The 21,610-nt window shown below is 39.9% G+C and overlaps 1 protein-coding gene across 1 annotated transcript in view; it reads right to left on the reverse strand.

Moving 5' to 3' along the window:
- The window catches only part of brinp2 (bone morphogenetic protein/retinoic acid inducible neural-specific 2), a 292,354-nt gene that overhangs the window by 185,204 nt on the left and 85,540 nt on the right, over nucleotides 1-21,610 (reverse strand). Inside the window, exon 2 of the mRNA XM_085256067.1 lies at nucleotides 6,358-6,810. Coding sequence (XP_085112193.1) covers nucleotides 6,358-6,743 — 386 coding nt within the window. The 5' untranslated portion in view covers nucleotides 6,744-6,810. The remainder of the gene's footprint in view (nucleotides 1-6,357; nucleotides 6,811-21,610) is intronic.

Raw genomic sequence — 21,610 nt, forward strand, 5'->3', positions numbered from 1 at the left:
TTTTTTTTTTCAAAATACCCGGTGGCAGCCCTGACTGTGTCCCACATGTCTGAGAGGGAGGCCGGTACCCAAATTACACCACCTCTACAATGAACATTCTGACCTATTAGGCTACAGAGCTTGGGAGACTAATATCACAACCATGAAGAGTAAGTTAAGCAGCTATTACTCTGGCAACAAAAGGGTGCTTGTCATAAAAAAAATGCTTATGAACTCTGTAAATGTTCTTAAAATGATCAGTTGTCTCTGCATGGGGAGAAAAAGCCCTTGAGGTGCTTAGATGTTGCCCCGGGTTCTTCTGTGGAACCTTAGAATATTGCAAGACATACTCATTGTTGGTCATCCAGTTGGATGACCATGCCTATAGAATACCCAGTTGTCCTCTCACTGTCAAAAAACCATGACTCAAAATTTAACCTCCATGTTTCATTCCATTTGTGTGTATTATTTGTATTTCCTCATATCAGTCTTTTCACCATGTGTGTGAAAATCAGAGGGTTCTTTATTTATGCACAATTCTGTAAAGGTTCACACACTTTCCCAAACTGCAGAACCTAAATTCAGTTCAGAATAATCTTCTTTTCTCCTTATACTGTATTTTTTCCTTCATACTTCAACATGCAATCTCAAACTGTGAGCAGAATTACAACCTTCTTCATAATGGATACGGTCGAAGTTCATTATATACTTTATACTGCGCTTATCTCTAATCCTCATCTACCGCTGTGTAACATAACATGTTAAACCGCAAAAGTTACCAGCACAAGATAAGCATAAGAAAAAATGTAAGATGTGCAAAATATTAGTTGTACTGCTGTCTCCTGTTAATGTTCATACATTGCACTGGTTGTGTGTGAGTTTGATTTCATTCTTATGCTCATTTAATACTAAAGCAGCAAACAAAAGACCCACAAAGGCAGCATAACCTCCTGAACTGAATGGCTCGATTGTGTCTTTTGGATAGTGAAGCATTACAACTCTTAACAACTTGGTGCGACAAATGCAAATGGTCCACGTTAATGCTAGTTTGTTTGCATAGCATCTATGCCAAGAAAAAGAAAGAAAAAAGAAGCACAAGCCAAAAACTCTGCAACTCAGAAAAAGGGGCAGATTCTCCCAAAGATGGCATCATATGACAACCTGTCCCACTTATGTCATAAAACTTCCACCTGTCATTTCACACTACACTTCCCCTTCATCTGTAAGTGATGCTGTCATTTCCATTTGATTCAAGTTGATGCAGAGGGATATGGAAAGGAGGAAAAGACAGCAGAGAGAGGAAAAAGAGAAATGGAACTGGTCAACTAAAAGAAATGTTGCTTAAATGCATTTCAAATCTCCCGCTGTCCAAGTGACCCGGGGAGAGGGAGGGAAAGAGACGAGCTGAGTGTAAAGAACTGCAGACCAGCTGGTGACAAATCATCATACACTGCCACAAAGAGAGAAGACAGAAAAGAGCAGTTGCATGTCTGTATAATACAGTCACCATCAACTCTTATAACAGCATAAGAACAAACAACAAAAAAACGCCACGAGTGATTGGAATGGATCATCTTCAGGCACGTCTACATTAGCGACAGAACAAATGGTGGTGACAGCTTTCATGGCTGGAGAATCTATTTTTAAAGAGCTGGAACGGAGGGGAAGGAAACGACAAGGCAAAGTAAAAAATCGGAATATAAATATAGATGTAATCCAAGTTGAGGAAATCGAAATTCAAATTGCAGCCTCAGCAGACACAGTGTGCATCTATCAATTTTGGTATTAAATTTGGAATAATGATAATGGTGACAGGGGCCAATATGAACTCTGGACCTGGCACAGGACTGCACTGCATCATTTATAGAGCACATAGTGAGAACCTGCTGGCTTAGCATACAATTTCCTCTCAGCAAGGAAACTGTCAGGCCCAAAATGCGCGTTCATTGTCAGAGGAAATTTAATAGGAAGCCTATACACAAGACTGAATTTTCCTCTTCTGTACAATTATGTGATATCAATAACATCAAAAACATTTTTAACTATCCATCCATCCATCCATTCGCTTCCACTTATCCTTTTCAGGGTCGCGGGGGGCGCTGGAGCCTATCCCAGCTGTCATAGGGCGAGAGGCAGGGTACACCCTGGACAGGTCGCCAGTCTGTCGCAGGGCTAACACATAGGGACAGACAACCATTCACACTCACATTCACTCGCACATTCAAACCTAGTGGCAATTTGGATTATCCAATTAACCTATCCCCACAAGCTGCATGTCTTTGGACGGTGGGAGGAAGCCGGAGTACCCGGAGAGAACCCACGCAAACACGGGGAGAACATGCAAACTCCACACAGAAAGACCCCGGCCTGATGGTGGAATTGAACTCGGGACCTTCTTGCTGTGCGGCAACAGTGCTAACCACCGTGCCATCGTGCTGCCATTTTTAACTAAAGTGCTGTCAAATGAAGCACTGACAAATAAGATAGAAAGTCTTCCTTTGCTAATGTTTCACCTTCACTGTGCAGAATGACACATGCATGCACTTTACAGCAGGTACAAGTAACAAGGATGTTACTTTCAGCTGCCCCACTATGTGTTTCATCATATTATTGTGGCAAAACAAGTGACTAATAAAAGCTGAGTTAGTAATTGCTAGGTTATTTAGCATTAACTCTACTGCTCGGGTTTATATTTGTAATTTTTCATTAGTCTATTTTTTTTAAGGAAATGACTGTTAACAGTACAAAGTATGTGCATTGTAGACAATGTCGAATCATTTTGGCTAGTTGTTTACAAAGAACCTAAAGAGGACACGCAAAGGGCTGGTGTGACAGAAGAATATCCTCGGTATAGAGAGACATGGAGAAAGATGATCCACTTTGGCAACCCCTGAGCAGTAAGAAGGAGACAAATAAGATGGGGAAGAAGAATACGAAAAGTGAAATTGAGAGCTCCAGTAAACAGCTAACAAATGCAAGTTCAAGGTTTGGAACTGATCTTTTATCTCCTTTATTTGAAACAGGATAATGAGAAAACAGGCCTCGCCTAGCCGTGAAACTGCTTGTCACCCAACGTCCAATTAAAAATGGCTGTAAACAGTTCATGCAGTACTTTTGTTAAACCCTTGAATTAAAGCTGAAAGTCTACACTTCAGTCACGCTTTGATTTAAAATTCACTGTGGCGTTGTACAGAGGCAAAGTTACAAAAACTGTGTAATTGTTTAAATGCTTCTGGGCCTAATCATATCAATCCAGTTCTGAGGCTGTCTGTCCAATGTGGGCATTTTTCTACTTCAGACAAATATTAAACCCTAAATTCTGATAAGGTCGTTTTGTAATCTTTTGCCCGCAGCTCAGCTTTATGACCTTCATGCAGCTGCACGCATAACTGAACACAACATAAAGGGATGTAAAGAAACACTGCCAGAGAAAGGCTTTGAGGCTACTTTGTGTTACAGAGAAGAGCTTCTAGGCTTCACCTCTTCAGACCAAGTGGTTACTGATGAGAGTTAAAAAAAACAAACAAAAAAAACGTGGCCCACCAGGCTGAATTTTAAAGTCCAAATTATGCAAAAGGGACTAGTAAATATGTGGTTGCTAAGCTTCTGTTTTTACTACTATTGTTACCAAATAAGCTGGCAGGAGATCCGAGCAGTGTAATGTTTGGCTAGAGCTAAAAATGTATATATGCAATACAATTACTGTACCATACTTATGTAATAGTTCAGATTAAAAAAACACAGGGGACATCTGGTAAATGGACTGGATGGATCTAACATTCACACATCAATTTACACTTTGGAAATGCAGACTGGAGAAGGCAAGGAACAAACCTCAAACCTTCCTATTAGTAGATTACTTGCTCTATCTTTTGACCTACAACCACCCTGAATACAAACACATATACCCTAAGAAGGGTAAGGACTGAATCCTACAGATACAACCGATGAGTCCTTAAAACAGATATTATATTGACGGTATTTTAAAACCTTAAAACACACACACACACACACACACACACACACACACACACACACACACACACACACACACACACACACACACACACACAGTAATTGATTGATTAATTGCAATCTGTGTACCACACAGTCAGAATTCTAACTGGTTTGTAAGGGATCAATTACTTATTTCACCAAATATAGTATATACACACACAAATTGAGTGTGAGAGCAGCTAACCTGAAAGACAGGATTAGGGATGGATATCGAAACCCAGTTCTTGTTGAGAACCGGTTCCCACTGTTTCAATTCCTTGGAATTGTTTGGCAAACGATTCCCTTATCGATTCCAGTCGCCCTGAATGACGTTGCCACATTGCGGAGCGTCATTTACCTGACAGGAAACACGGCGCCTAAGCGGCTCAAACGCTCAAAAGTTTGGTTATACTTTACGAGAACGGACGACAACAGGGCAACTTGCAATACTTGCAAAGTAGATATTTCATTTAAGGGAGGAAACACTACGAATATGCAAAAGCTCACAAAACACACGATGACCTTAGATGAATGTCGTGTTTTTAATTCCGCTCCGGACTCGTGAATCTCAACCCAGCAGCAGCGGTAACGTTTGCACGTCCTCTCCCGTTAATGCGGCAGGTAAATAATCAACTAACAGTGCATATTATGTTAGCACGATCTGTCTTATTACAAACCTGCTATTACTGTGCATTTAGTGACCATGATGAGAGAGACAGGCAAAGTCCCAAAGCTAGGTGAGTGGCTCTATCAGATCCCAGGAACAACATCCGAGATCTCTGTGCAGAAGAGAGCAGTCCTAGGAACAGCAAAGGCAGTGCACAGGACCCTCAAGCTCCCAGGCCTCTGGTAGAGGACCTGAGCTTGAAGGGTATACCGCCCACAGGGGTGAGAGGGGAATTTTTTATAGCTTCATTTAATGTGTCCACCTGTCAAAATGAACTGTTACTCGTTTATATCTTCAGATATTATATTGACGGTATTTTAAAAAAACGCTTGCTTTATTCTGGCAGATAAAATGCATTATCCATTCCCTCTGATCCATGTTTAGTCACTGTTTAACAGATTCAGCTAAGAGCATGTTTTGTTTCGATAAATTTGCAAAGACTGAATATATCACAGCAACATTCTAGGCTTACTTTAAAATAACTTTCCCTCAAGATAAAGACATAAAATGTGCCAAAACCATTCACTTGACATTAATTAGCTAATTAAATGTCTAAACTGGAGGCAAGAACTCGAATCTGCTATAATTAGCTGTGTTCAAAAGTATAAGTTTCTTTCTTTCTGTTTACTTTCTATTGGCCACAATCCTGTTCTTTTATGAAAAATAAAGAGATGCTGGAAAGTCTAGTAATATAGTTTGATTTTCACCCATTTACTTGACATTTTGAAGTGGTTCATGAATTGTGATTATATGTTTTATTGGTTAATGCCCTTTCATTTTTTCAGTCAGCATTTGGCTATTTAATCTTTTGTTTAGTATGAACTTTGTGCTGAGTGTTGACATAAAAACAAAATCTCTCCATGATCATCTGGGGTAAAATTGTCCAGAAACATTTTCCTTCAAAGACCCTGGTCAACTGGTCATCTCAAGAGAATCAGAACACATAAATGTGCACTAGCTAACAGTAAAATGGATTTTAAATTCACAATCACCTAACCCTTAGGCAGCTGAAGAAAAAATGTACATCCAAAAAAAAACAAACGTTTCTTCTTCACTTTCTTCTTTGAGAATTTTGGCAGAAGTGAAATAACTTTACACTTCTTTCACAGGAAGAGAGATATGAGCATGTGCAAAGTTCAAAAACAGGCGTGTTGGGTTAACTGTTGGTTCAAAATGATGTGAATGAAAATGTGAACGTGTTAGCCCTGTGATGGACTGGTGACCTCTGTCACTAGCATCCCTGAAACACTTTTTTAACCATATGGATAAGTGCTAAGGATAGAAAAAAGGGGCAGAGAAGATTCTGTGTCAATATAAAATGACAAAAACATAAAATCCACTTTTGAAATAGTCCACTTAAAGAGCACTTCAAGGAAGAAACAGAGCTAGTGATTGCCTGCACAGTACATCAGCCAAGAGCATGCGATGTTGCAACATTTTAGAACAGCATTTTAAAGAAGTTTGAACATTTGAACAGCAAGCTGAAGTAATTTAACAGAGCTGTAAAAGAAGAACAGCTGGTAGATACAAAAATCTTTGCAGATAAAAAAAAGGAATTATTTTTAAAAAATGAAGATGCAGGAAGGAAGAAGACAAAGTCACACCTATTTGTCTGCACAAAAGACAAAGAGAGTCTGTACATATTATATGATATGACAGAGAAAAATGGTCTCACTAAAAAACCCCATGCACTAGCCAGTGCAGATCCCTCTCACCTGTAAATCTTGTATCTGGTAGAAAATCCCTGCTGGAACCTCTCTCTGAACTCGGTGTACTCAGGACACCTGTGGAAAGGGCCCTTCTCTGACAGCAGCCAGTCCAGCTGCCCTCCGCTCTGCCTTGTGCTAAAACCCCATGGTGAGGAGCCAGAAGGGGATGTGGAGGAGGAGGAAGATGACGAAGATGAGGGGGACGAAAGGGATCCATGCGGCACCTTTCCGCCATGTCCCCCGCTGCCCACCTGTTCAGCTTGGGTAGGCCACGGCAGCCATAATAACATCCACGGCAACCATAGGAGCATCAAGGATGACGCCAACCATCTAGCAAGGCAGGCGGAGCCATGGGAGCACCTCTCTCTTCTCATTGGCCAAGGAGTCGCCATGGTCCCAGTGGTGATGTACTAGGGCACCTGGGACCGGCATTTCTTCTGACAGTCACCTCCCGCTGGCCTGAATGAAACGGAGAAATGATAGCATGCTGAAACATGTTTTGTAGTAGGAAGGAATTTCTGTTAATTCATAGCTTGTTGTCCTTGACAGACATTGTTGTCCATATATTGTGATTATGAAGGCAGCATAATGCCCCTCTAAGTGGTGTTTACAAAGTTAATATCAATCAAATCAGTGAGAGCGTTTTCATGTCTACTTTGAATGTTGACATGAAAGATATTCTGTGCACGTCTAAAGACACACATAATTATTATGAATAACCATGATCAAATACTAAATGGAGGTTTGCTGTTGCTCATACAGGGAAGTTCAATTATCATGAAACTGCATTTACTGCAGTGCTAATTGAAACTGTCCTTCTTCTTAAATGTGGACAAAATCCAGATTGTGTTTCCTTTGCTTCTGTATATACTTGGCCACATAAACATATCTTATATCTGTCTCTTATAGCTGCGTTGACCACAAAGGCATAACATCTGTTTTCACGGCCTTAGAGCAAATCAGCATCACTCCTTTAGTCCACATGGTGGTGATAATAGATCAGAGGTTGGTGAGTAATTGTCAAAAACCTTTCATTCTTGGAGTTCGGTTTTAAAAGCAGCATGTGTGACTAATAATGTCCATAGCAACTGCAAAGCCTTATTGTCTTCCTGTCATCCACACAGATCAGGGCTCATGCTTAAACACGTGCATGTTATGCCTTCCACCATTACTATGGGTGTGAGAAGTTCCTGTTGCAAATTTTTCAAAGGTCACAGACAACAGAGGACTTTCTGACATACTACTTCAATTGAGTTTAAATGAGTTAATACAGAGAAATTGCACCTTTTCAACATCTGGCTAGAATGCATCCCTGATTTCAATCCCTCTTTTAGGCCTCGGCAATACCATTAGCTTTTTTTGCTATGAGAGCTATCCAACCCACAAAAGATGCACAAGTGTTTGAGTGTGCTTAAATGCCTACACATTAATCTCACAATTAGTTTTGATATATACATCACTAAACCTAAACAAATTTGCTTTGGTGTGGAAATTATCAACTTATTTTTATAATAGCTTTACTATTTCACCACTTGCATAGTGTAAGAATTTGCACAGTTTGTTTGTTTTTTTCCATATCAAAATATTTCCATTTTTATTTGTTTGTTTTTGGTTTTTGGTTTAATCCTTGGTATTTCTTGGGATTTTACTATCTTTGGTGGGTGCTGAAAAAAGTGCCTAATGGAACAATTGGCACACAGTAACAAGTGCTGTTTTGTTTGACACCATAATGGGCTTCAGGAACAGTCTAGCGACTTCTTAAAGGTACAGAAACATACGGTTTCTTTTTCTGGTAAATAGATGTGGAAAAGGGCATGTGGAATTTCGTGTGAGAATAAAACTTCAGGACTGGATTCATTTCAATTCAATTTTATTTGTATAACACCAAATCACCAAAGCAGTTGCCTCAAGGTGCTTTATATTGTAAGTTAAAGAACAAGAAAGACAGAGAAAACAAAGAAAAAACTCCAAAAATTAGGAAGCACTTTGGCAACAGTGAGAAGGATAAACTCCCTTATAACAGGAAGAAACCTCCAGCAGAACCGGGCTCAGGGAGGGACAGCCATTCATCTCCTTGAAATCAATGTTTAAACTTTTCATCATTAACATTCATTAACAGTCATTAGTGCACATGGTCAAACTTCATGACATTAATTTTCAGACCTTCTGTCCTCAGTAATAGTAACCCACATAGCAAAACTGGTACGGCCCGGATCTGGCCCACGCAATGTGCTTACACGTGACCCGCAAACAATAACGGCCCTTTGGTGGACCAGATCTGGTTTCCTAGTGGTGGCCCACACATTTGCCAGCACAAGGCCAGTTGCAGACACACTGCTGGCCCAGAACAGTTTCAGCTCTGGCCTCAGATGTCAGCCTAATGTGTACCTGAATCAAGCCATGTAATAACAACATGTGCAAGAATATAATAGCGCATAAGGAACAAGACAAAGCTCTGTTCAGACAATGAATGGACTGAATCTTATACACCCCTTTATCTACTCTCCCATTTTAATCAAAGTGCTCTATACAACATGCCACATTCACACACCTTCTCTAAACTGAGTGCTTCCTAACTACATTTATACTCTTGACATGCAGACTGGGGAAGCCAGGGATCGAACTACTACTATTCAGATCAGTAGGTGATCTACTCTACCGCCTCAGCTACAGCCACCCAGTGGAAAACATGAGTAAATCCTCACTAGGTTTTGGATAAAGTATACACTCACAAACCTGTCAAACTTGCATTTGAAACATTGGCTACCACAGCCGTATAGTATTGCAACATGGCATTTGGGTCTTCTAACTAAAATAGAAAAATAGGAACATAAATAGTGCCTCCATTGCCAGACCTGGCCCACATCTGGTTGACAGACACCCTTCCATGACACCAGTCAGTCAGAAGTGCCAGCTTGATGCCAGATCCAGGGTAGACCTGTTTTCTATGAGCCTAGGCCACATAAACCAATCCACAATCGGGCCAGATATGGCATGCCGTCACATAAACAGTGCCATCTAAGCCAGGCCTGGCCCATATCTGGATGACACACCTCTTACCATGCCAGAAGTCAGCCAGCAGTGCCGGGTTGACACCAGATCCGGCCCAGACCTGTCTGCTATGAGGGAATGTATGACTGCAGATTCACTTTGGGGGACACGTGTTTGCAGCACTAACACTCACCTAAACCAACTGTGGGAATCTTTTAGTCTCATTCAAGTCTGTTAACCTTGATCTTGTTTTGTCATGTGGTTTTATAACATAGATCATCCTGTAATTGTGGATAATGTTTTAACTCACTTGTATGTTTTCAACCTTTGGTCCCTACAACTGTAGGAGGTTCAGCTCTTCCACAGATACACTACAACACTACAGCTCTTTCCTCTGCTGCTCACAATCTGGGTGTTCAAGAACTCAGTGTTTCTTTTCATGCGTTCTGTACTTGTGCTTTCGATTAGGCTCCACCACTCAGAGTGAGATTTAAATCTTATCCCTGGCTTAATGAATCTGTTAGGGTTGTCAGGAAAGAGAGGAGAGGTGAACACAGCTGGAGGAAAGTTCCAAGTGTCATTAGAAATTAGCCTTTTTCTTTGTGCATGCTTAGTTTAAGTCAAATTATTATACCATATCTTTTCATTTCTATGCAGATGATTTAAAACTGTATTTACCTGGAAATCACTTTTCCATATGAAGGGTCAATAAGTGCATTTTCATTTTTTTGACTTCCCACTGTTAGTTGAGAGATTAAACAATACCCTGTGCTTTTAAACTCTTTTTATGAAAAGCAAAAGAAGACGCATCAACAATTTGAAATGTTACCACTTTAAAAACAATTGTTGTCAAGAGCAGCTTCTTTGAGCTCAGAACAATCTTGACACTAAAATCCTTTTTAAAACCTTCTGATCTGGAAAGGGTTGAGCATGCCTTTGGTACAAAACTAAATTACTGGTATGACACCAAGGGCACAAAAACTCTGCATCCACAGGAATAAGGATTATCCCCAGGAAGTCCTTATTGGACTGCATATTATTTCGATTTACTGCCATGATTCAGTGTTAATGCAAAAAGGAGTGTGACATTTATGCAGTGAGGTGGAAAGAAAAGGTGTGGAGAAAGCCTGGTCGTTAAGTGCATTTGGATTCAGCAGAAAAAACATGTTTCCCGAGCTTGATATGAAATTTAGGGTCCTTAGCATATTATACAAGTGCAATATCATGGATGCTGTATGTAAGATATTAAATGTGAATGATATCAGCTACAAGTCAAAATCAGGTAAAGATGTGTTTAATCCCATAGTAAAACAAACCGTTGCACTGATCACAAGATGTAAGCAGCAAGGAAGAAATAATACAGTTTTGTATTTGCACAGTTTCTTCAAGGGATTGATTTTTTTTTCTTTTGACTTGTTGAACATTGGTCTAAAAGCTAGTGAAGGATAAAGCCTCTCACTTGTGTGCTATTGCCTGTGCATTTAGCCATTCATTTATATACTTTATGAATTATACAGAGCCACACAATGAATCTGACCCAGGAGAGCTAGGCGCTCTGCAAAAGCAGCTTTTGTAATGGTGCTAATGTGATTTTAGCTGAAATCTTCCTTTCTGTAGACAGTTCAGTAAAATGGAAGTATTTATTACAAGCCAAAAGACACCGCTCACAAGCTTTGAATAATTTCTGAATGAAACATTTTGAAAAAAGCATCATTGCTGTCATCCAAGCACTTGATATTTGAAATTTAAAACCACAGATTGGTTTCATAACACAGCTAATGTACAAATAAAAGCTATTTTGAAATAGCCTTGAAAATGGAAACATGGGCTTCTAAAATGAAATGGATCTCTGCTTTGTGACTCTGTGACCGTATTTTATAGTAACTTTTTGAAGGACTGAAAGCTAGTAATGCATCTAACAAGAACTAACAGACTTAAAAACTCCTTTGTCCCACACGCCATCAAACTGTTTAACTCCTCTCTGGAGGGGAGAGGGAGGGGAGACAGGAGGACAAAGGAGGGGGGAACAACTAAGCTGTAGTGCCTCTTCACCTCACTGTACAATACCTTTTGTGCAATACTTTTGTAAATAGTCAACGGTGCAATAGACTCAATACTTGAAATGTGCAATTCACTTGTATTTTTATTTTTATTCCTATTTATTCTATTTATCCCCTTCGTATATTTTATTTATATTGTCTCTGTATTTATATATATGTGTGTGTATAACTCTGTAACTTCTGTCGGTGCTGTGCTTTTTTGGAAATCGAATTTCCCAGAGGAACCCACCCGAGGGATTAATAAAGTTCTATCTTATCTTATCTTATCTTATCTCATCTGATGGGGATAGTCCCACGACAGTGGCATGCCTGACTGCTTTCAGTTTCTTTATGATTTGTGTGTTTGGACAAGCGTGTCATCACCTGCCTCCATACAGAATCGTAGGCATTAGCAGTGTAGGCCACACGGCAGTTCAAGTGTGATTTCCCAGCATCTAACACCAAACAGCTCTTTCTAATGTGGCTTTCATTTATTCAGCCCAGGAGAAGGCAGAGTGCTTTGACACTGTCTTTAAGGTGACACTTTGAAAAGACTTCACAGTGCCCTTCAAAAGAGTCTAGGTTTGCTCTTCATTTCGGCGGTAATGACTAGCAGGACCGCCGGGTGGAGTCTTTAGGGACAAATCAGCATTTCAGAACGGATATGTAAAGCAGCGGAGGAGGTGCTTTAAGTGGATTGGGATCTCAAGTATTCCCTATTTATCTCACAAACAAATTAGAGAATTAATTTCACGTAGATAAATGCAGGCTTAGACATGAAAAAACAATACTCAGGGTACTGCATTTTTAATTTTCACCCACTGCACCAGGAGATTACTGCAGTTTGAAAAGGCAATTAGCAAAGTCATCTGTCAAACGAACGTATTTATACAACTAAAAGCAGGATGAAAACTTGATGAATAGGATAGTCTGCTTATGCTGTTTCTTGTACCGTTTGGCCCAGAGGTAAAGCCGGTGTGCCAGATTTCTTGTTTTCTTATGTCCTGAGAGAGGTCCAGTTGTCTGTTTTGAAACGAGTCAGTCAAGCATTCTGAGCCTGAGTGCCTGTTTGAAAAAAAAGAAAGAAAGAAAAGAAAAGGAAAATTCTTCTATATAGTTAGAGTTACAAACGTAACTAATTCCACTGCCGACTAAAGAACAGTCCAATAGTACAGATTTTACAGGTAAGCATAAAGAGCGGTGGGGAAAATACTTACAGTTCAGTCACAACCACTGCAGTGAAATTCAGATTTTTGTTACAAACTACTGTACATTGGTTTCTGTTGATGGACCACAGAGATTTTGCACAGCAGCAGCAAGAACAGATCAACAGACCATCAGTGCAAACAAATATGACACTGATTAAGTCAGATATAGCATAAAGGAAGCAGCTGGTTTAGAGTTGGATTGTGTAGCTGTGGCTAGGTTAGAGAAGCTCCCTATATAAGAGTTGCTAATTGAATGTGAGAGCCTGCACCGAGGCGAGCTTGATCTGCCTAAGATTAAATATCTTTCCACTCCTAATAAAACTTACTGTTGTTGAAGGTAGCACAGTCACAATGCCACAACTGCACGGACACCTGAACAAACCCGTTTTTGTGTGTAATTCCATCTCTGTGCCAACTTTTCTGTGGATTATAAAGTGTCCTTTTTAGAACTGTAGTTTTGCTTCTATACGGTGGCCCATGCAGAGCAACCTTAGAACACTAGCAAACAGAAAAAGCACTTCAAAAGCACACAAAACAAAAAACATGCTGCACTGACACACACTGAAAAAAAGAAGAGGATTCATCGGTGTTGTGGGGGAGAAGAACACAGTAAGCATCCTTTTCAGCTTGTCTCAGTACAATCCACAGCTGTTGTGTCCTTTTATTAATTTGTGAGGTTTTATTTCTTTCTCTTCTTTCTTCTTCTTTCTCCTTACATTGTGTTTTGTATGCTTTTGCAGTGTGTTTTGCTATTATGTGGTGTTTTCTTTGGTTGCACCGCATTCGACCTCTCAGGGCCGTCTACTATTGTAATATCCCTTTTTTGTTTTTGTTTAAAAAACCATTAATAAGCTATCAGGGCTTTTAAAAAAGCTTTGAAAAATAAACATAGTATTAAAGTATCGTACTATTTAAAAATGAACCATACCTTACAAAAAATAAAGTAACAATACTGTATATGAGAACACAGTAATAATGCTACAAATGACAATATAGCAATAATACTGTTAACAAGAACATAATGCTGCAAATTACAATACTGCAACATCAACGTAAACTTTTTTTTACAGTAGCTTACTGTCATCCAGCTACCACTGTAAAAATATACAGCAGCTCTTTTACTGTGATTACTGTGTTTACTGTGTATAACGAGTGTTTTGTGGTTTTCTAAACTGCATATCTGAATAAAATCTTACCTCAGCTGAATATATTGGAGTAATGTGAAAGAAGGAAGGCTATAGTTACTTCTCCAGTTACTGGTTGGTACCTGTTGCCTGTTAAATCAGCAGTACTGGAAAGTTAAAAAAAATAATAATTTTGGGTTAGCAAAACCATGGCGATATTTTCATAGTCAAGCTGCAGAATGGAGAATCTTCTCAGCTTGTGCAGTTGTTTACTGGTACAAGAAAATCAGATCAACCATTGAACATGTCTGTGAATGTGTCTGTGCAATGCACAGTGTACAAGTGCAATGTACTATTCAATAGTTGGTATTGTTGTTTTTACTATGAAAATGGGGAAATGCAGAAGCAAATATCACTTAGTTCAATGTAACAGCCACACTGTATATGAAACTGGGGTAATACTTACAAGCTACACACTCTCTGTAGAATGTTTGACAGGAATATTCACTACACTGGTTATTTTAACAAATACCTACTACCCACAAATCACAAGGCAGATGACAGGGATAATGCTCAGGGACTTTGACTTTAGAGGATAGGTTTTGTTTCAGAAGTTCTTGGCATCAAAAGGCCAAAAGGGCACTATTTACTGTTTCCTTCAGTCTGCACAGCTTAGTCACTGTGAGACAACATTGCACTAGAAGAACAAATATTGTTCAGAAAACCAAAAAGCTATACAATAGTAAAAAGAATACCATCGGACACGTTGCGACTTGGCTGTACAACAACATTTTACAACACTTAAGTCTGAATATGTAAACAACTGTAATAGAAACGTCAGCGCAAATGATGTGCAGGACCAAATGAGTTTCATATTGGGAATTCTTAAGTACCCAGTAAGGTACAGTTTTATTACAAGTATGTCTAATATCCTGAAAGTCTGTTAAGATCTAAATAATCTTACGGTTTACAGTAATATTAGTATAATTATTAATTACATTTTGCATATGAAAACATGAATAGAGTAAGAGTTGTCTCTGCACCACGATCAGCTGATCAAATGTTTGACTGGTACTGTGTTTGTGGGAAAACAGGAGAAAAGGTTTTGTTTGTATACTGAGGAGACATTCTGTCATGTAAATATAATATATAATCACAACACATGACAACTTAATTAACTAAAAATGGAAAATGGACTTTTAGACACTTGGTTGGTAAGATCGTCCTTTGGTGAATTTTTATGAATATAAAGACAGCTCATACATACATGCTGGCAGTGATATTGATTCAGAGAAAAAGAAATGCAATAGTCTTCCACTCCAAGGAGCTGTGAGATTTGCCTTTCAAATGAAGTTCTGTAACTTCTTAAAACACCACCTCTCGCAGAAATAAGTGTTCGTCGTTACTGCCAGGCCTCCTTCTCCTCCGAGACTCACTTACTAATTATAAAATGCATAAAACATGCCGCAAATGCCAGCGAGACAATAGAGGGAAATTGTGAATTTTCAGCCCTGACATTTAATGTACGCCTTGCATTATTCACATACCCTTTGCGTATTTACCCTTCTCTGTAACCCAACCTAGAGGAGCGGAAGGTAAGTGAAGAAGGCATGGACATTTCGAATCCATATTGGAAGGAAAGGAGGGAGCCGCGGAGGATAAGGAGGGGTGTGAGGGCATCTAGGTGGAATGGAAAAATCGACCACGTCGCGCTTAAATAACATCTCAGAGATGACAGCAGAGTCAAGGGGGAAGGAGGCTTATGTTTATTGGATTTTTTTTTTTTTTCATCCCATCTACTGGGCTTAGCGGGCAAAGAGTGTGCTGCTCTACTGTGTTTGCACTAAACTGGAGAAAAAAGGGGGAAAATGAGAAACATGGGGAAACCTGGGAAAGACAAGAGAGACTGGAAAAGGGACAGGCGTTCTCACAGGAGAACATTTATCTGGGAAAAAAGGCGCTCTTTGAGAGAAAGCAGCAGAACGTTCTCCTTAAACTTGCCACCTAGCTGCAGAGTGACCGAGGTAAAGGCTGAGGTGAAAACGGTTTGACCTCCTGACTCATCTAAGTAATTTGTGCTCCAGTTGGGAGGGCAGAGAATTATGGGAGGGAGCCAGTGTCCCAGCTTTTTTCCTTTTTATTTCTGAGTCAGACAAAATACAACTATCATTTTTCTCTGCAGCACTGAACCTTAATGTGCAGCAGAATTCATCAGCTCGCTATCTGTGCACTGCAATTACCACAGCTGGGATTCCTTATTGGATCTGACACACATATGTGTTTCATGGTCCGTTTGTAGCTGTGTGTGTGTGTGTGTGTGTGTGTGTGTGTGTGTGTGTGTGTGTGTGTGTGTAGAATCTGAGCTGGTTTCAGTCTGTGTTTGTGTGTTTGTGTGTGGATATGCTGCCAAGCACCTGGCCAGGCTCTTGGCAAACATTAAAGCAGGTGGAGGTCCATCAGCATTAGAGGCCAGCTGTATTCCTCAACCCCAGCAGCTCACTACTCACCTTTCAGCATTTATGCGAGTCAGCAGCAATAGCTGACCAGCTGCACACCTGCTCCTACCCTGCCTTGTTATTCGGGCTCTGAGACCTGGAGGAGGGGGAGGGAGTTGGGGATTTGGGGGGTTGTGGCAGCAAGAAAGCTAGCGGCGGAGAACTGATCCTAACAGAACAGGATGACAGTCAGAGAGATATAAACAGGGAGGTTAAGAGAGAGAGAGACGCAGAAGGACAGACAGATGAATACGATGGAAGAGACATAAAAGAGAGGAGGAGAAAGCCAGAGACACAGAGCAGCATACTTCTACACTTTGATGTGGGAGCTGAATAGTAAACACCGGCTGGAGTCCTGCGTGTACATTCACCAGACTGTCTGTCAGTATAAAGTGTGCCTATAGCTCTATCGCCTCCATGTTACCTGTGCTGAGATCTCACTCACCAACGTCGGCCTACTTCAGACTGCACCTACCTGCTTCTCACCTACACAGTAAGCCTGTCCTGCAGCAGTGGGAAGATATTATGGCAGTATGGCTAGGGTAGGGTTGCTTCTTTATTTAATTCTTTTAGGAGCAATTGAAAGTCAAGCTGAACCTCAGCAGAATAACCTGGCAGCGTTCAATGAAATTAATATGGTATGATGCCTACCCAAATCTTATTAACGTGTAGAGTTACTTACAATACGGGAGCTGTTTACATGATTTTCTATGTAAGGCATAATATGCTGAAAAGTTATTCCCCCTTTAAGCAAACTTCCATCTGATTGCCTGTATGGAAAGTATGGGAAGGTATAAGGAAAAAGTCAGCTTTAATAAAATGAGATTTATGCTCTAATACTGTTGCTCAAACACATTTCATAATTAAAAAAATAAGCAAAATATTATTTGTCAACATGAGAAGATATTTAGGACATAAATATTCTGAAATCATGGAACATGAAAATCCATCAAAGTCTTCCCACTCACCAAAGCCAGGCACTCACTGGGCTCCATATCCTCAGCATCTATTTTACAGACCTCTGCAATCTGTCCACATCAAATATGTGTCTTCAATTGACCTCTACTTTTCATTCAGTAGGTTTGTCTGTTTGCGTGTGTGTGTGAGTGTGTGTGTGTGTGTGTGTGCATGCTGTAGTTTTTAAAGGAGCTTCCTAACAATCCACCCCCCCCCCCCCCCCCCCCACAAAAAAGAGAAAAACTACATGATTTTAAGAAAGACAAATGCTATTCATCATGCACGGCCTAACGCCTACAAGTAGCTGTAGGAGGCATTCTCAAATCCGTCCCACTCCCTTTCTTGACTAACAAAAACTTGTTAACAGTCTAAGGACATAAGAATGATTATGGATTAAAAGAACAAACGTGACCTGCAGTTAAAAAGTATGTTGGATTAATCAAATGAGAACAAAGAGAAAGGGGATGTTAAAGGGCATCTGATTAAAAATAGAGAAAGCGTAATAATGTAATTGGCTTTTTCTCAGACTCCCAGTGCCTACAGGCTGAGTCGGGTTTTGAATAAGCAGGTGGTGGGAACTCCCCTATGCACAACACACACACCACACACACACAAACTAACAACCACACAACTGGATTATGAAGCAGCAGAGCCAGCAATAATGTCAGTGCACAGCATAATGCCGATAATGTCGGGAGACACACTCTGATGGCCTGTGGTTAGAAACTGGAACCCCTACAAATTATATGCTGTGTTGGCTTCCTGTGTGTGTGTGTGTGTGTGTGTGTGTGTGTGAGAGAGTTCATGTTTCTGCGCAGTACATTTTACATCCATGTGTGTTAGTGTGTGTGTATGATTGTCTTATCAGTGCAGTCTCTGGCCAGTTTCCAGCTAAACAAACAAACAGCCATATGGTCAATTAAGGCCCATCAATACCTCTGTTAACATCTATACCAGCTGATAATTAAGAAAACAACAGCCTGTCAGCAGCACGCTCTGCTGAAAGTCATTTTGCCCCTAGTTACATACCTCGCCCACTCTTCTGTGTTAGAAATGTTAGAAAATGCTGCTTTTGTTAACAACTTGCTCAGTATGACACACCGTGGCCGGCTTCATCCTCCCAGGCGACCCTCGTGGCCAAATATTGCGGTTGGTCTCCTTTTGAACCCCACTATGCACCTTAATTATTCCTCCCAGGTCTACCTGAAACGATTAGCTGATTAATCAGTTAGCCTGAAAATGAAATGGCAATGTATTTGCCAACAATAATTTAAGTCATGTTTTTCATGGGAAAACATGACTTCTCTAATCTGAATATTTGCTGGTTCCAAATGTTTTACGACTTTGGAGTCAGGTAAATAAGCTCTCCTTTTTCCACTTTGTCTGAGTATTTAAGGAAAATACTTGAAATTAATGGCTACTGGCCACTGCAGGTAGCTTTTGAGTTCTTCTCTAATTAAATTTCTTTGCAATGACACAACCACGCATGAGGGTGACTGTGTACTAATTACTTGACACAAAGGTAAAGTAAATTCATTAAACACAACTTATTAATAAGGGATTAATAAAGTTCTATCTTATCTTATCTTATCTTATTAAATTATCTAATCATTGACATTGTGGTTACAGTAACCAATAATGCATACAGTGATTATTGTAAAAGGACATGTCTGGAGTTTGGGATAGTAATAAATCAACTTGGTGGGAAAACATATTCAGATCATTTAACAAGCAGTGCAAGATTTAAAAAAAAATGCCACTACATAAAAGTCCTGTACCAAATGCCATTACATTAATGGCACAGTAGGGTGATGGTAATTTTCATACAAGACTATTAATATAAATAAATGTTAAAAGGATTGACACGGATGAAGAAAACTGCTTCTTTTCACTTTATTTCTCTTGTGCTGATTTCAGTTGAGCAGCAATCACCTTCTTAGATGCAGGAATTAGCATTGCACATTGCCTGTATTTAAGTAATTATGAGAACAATAAAACAGAATGCTCAGCAGTTGGCAAATCTCTTTGTGGCAATGAAAATGTGTTTAGAAGTAGGCTATGACTAATACTTACAAGTGGAGGTCATGCTTATTTTAAACATAGATTAGCATATACTTTCAACTGTGGTGCTTCAGATGAAAAACAAATGATACTTTAGTGAAATAATACAAAAGGAATGCGTTTGTGTTTTAACTGCAAGGTCCAGAGCATGCATGTTAGGCTAACTCAGAGCTTCCCAAAGTGTGGGGCGCAGTATGAAAAGAAGAAGAAGAAAAAAAGAACGCTTGGATACTGCTAGCATAATAGACAGGTTTTTGACGGGGCTCCCGCACAAACGCAAAGCAGGAGATGAAGCATCGCTGAATACGTTTCCAAACCAACTTCCTTCCAAGCCAGGGGTCAGCAACCTTTCACACTCAAAGAGCCATTTGGACCCGGTTTCCACACAAACGAAAACACTGGGAGCCGCAAATACTTTTTGACATCTAAAATGAAGATAACACTGCATATATTGTTTTTTACCTTCATGCTTTGTGTGAACAACTAAGGTGTGAAATCCCTGAAGTGCTACAGAGAAAATTACATTTTATTTATGTAATTAACACATTTTGAACTCTTAAAGAAATATAACAAAAGGAAAGACACCCAGCTGAACTAAAATGATCCATGTAGCAAACAAAAACTGTTGTGAGCCGCCACCCTTATACAACCTTTGTGCTTTTGGAGCCTTGACCTGACTTTTAAAAAATAATTGGAAAAAAAGCACTAAAAATTAAAAAGAGTGCTTTTAAAATAGGAATAGAAATAGAAAATAAAAATAGGAATAGATATTTGCAAAATTCTGCCTAAATATGTATTTTACCTGGTTAATGTGTGTGGCGGGGCGTGGTCTGCAGCGCCGCTGCAGGGGAGTCAGACACACCTGAGCGGCGCCACAATCACGCCGCCGCCTTAACGTCTGTGCTCTCTCTGATGTTGTGTTGTTGTTGGTACGTGTCGGGCTGTGAGCTGAAAAGCTACAGCCGGCTGTATGCGTACAGCAGCCGTGTGTGAAAAGTTGTCAATGAAGAGATGCTGAAAAGCATTTTGATGGAAACATCGTCGGGTCTGCCGTGATATGTTTACAACGGGACTTCTGCTCCTGAACCTCTGCGCACAGCGTCTGCAGATCGGGGCTGTACGAAGTCACTTTCATCTTTACGCAGGACTGTAAGCTGTCGTCTGTGAGGCGTGAGCGCTGTTTGTTTTTAACGTAGTTCACGGTGGAGAACAGCTGCTGACATAATGTGGATCCGAAGATCCATAATTGGCCTACCTGGGGTTGAAAGTCTCGATAAATGCCGTTTCTGCGGGTATACCAGCTTCCGCGAGTGTGACGCTTCTTTTGAGCAATGAAAAAATAATAGAATATAATTATATTTTTATATTTCAATATCACAATAATCTTCCAGTTTAGAACTACAAGTTAAAAAGAACATAAATAAAATATACTTCAGCTAAATACTTCTAATTTATTTTCCCAAACCACTATCTGCCATTCTGCTATTCATCTCATGTAAACAATAACGTGGCGCACAGCGTGACGTGGAAAAAGGCACATACCTTTGACGTTGCGTGACGAACTCTGTATTCCTCGTCCACACGTAAACGCAAAAAAGGAGTTTTAAAAAATCTCAGTTTTTGGTGATGCAATACGTCGTTTACGTGTGGACGAAAGGCCCAAACACATAGAAACAGCTGTGTTTTCAAAAATACCCGTGTAGGTGCGGACGTAGCATAAAAGAGTTAGTAGTTTATTTTCTTACTACCTGTAATTTATTGCATTTGCTTAATTGTTTACTAAATGTTTGAGGTGTGAAATACACCACAATGGGGGAGGGGCGTGAATATTTTTCTTGTAAAACAAAGGGGGGCCTAGCAAAAAAAGTTTGGGAACCACTGGGCTAACTGGTGCAGTGTTGGTATGGATTTGTGCATGACTTGGCGATCTGTCCAGAATGAATCTCTCTCCCAATGCCAGCTGGGATAGTTTCCAGACGCCTAGAGTTCCCAAGTTAGATAACAAGTTTAAGAAATGGATGAATCACAGAACACATTTTTTTCAAGTTATTAAACATACATACACTTTACACTTTTGTTGCTGAGCTGGAACTCAAAGATCCCCAAGCAAGGATTAGACTTATATCAATTTTCAGTTGCTCTGAGTCTGGAGCATTAAACCCTCTTTCATTTATCTTCAGCAACTTTGTTGGCAGGTACTAAAGTAAAGGTTCAACAAATAATGAAAAAACGAGGAGCTTAAAAACGCAATTAGTTGCAAGTTACTGATTACCTGCCCAAAACTGGTATTAAGAATAAGGGAAACAATCTCATTTCTATCAGTTACGTCCAGTTTGACGGACTGTAAAATGTGTAATGTGTTGATGATGCCACCAAATGGATTA

This window comes from Mchenga conophoros, linkage group LG18 (assembly GCF_057382185.1).
Source record: "Mchenga conophoros isolate Kocher_MC1m ecotype Shallow Benthic linkage group LG18, M_conophoros_male_GT1.1, whole genome shotgun sequence".
Lineage (NCBI taxonomy): Eukaryota > Metazoa > Chordata > Actinopteri > Cichliformes > Cichlidae > Mchenga > Mchenga conophoros.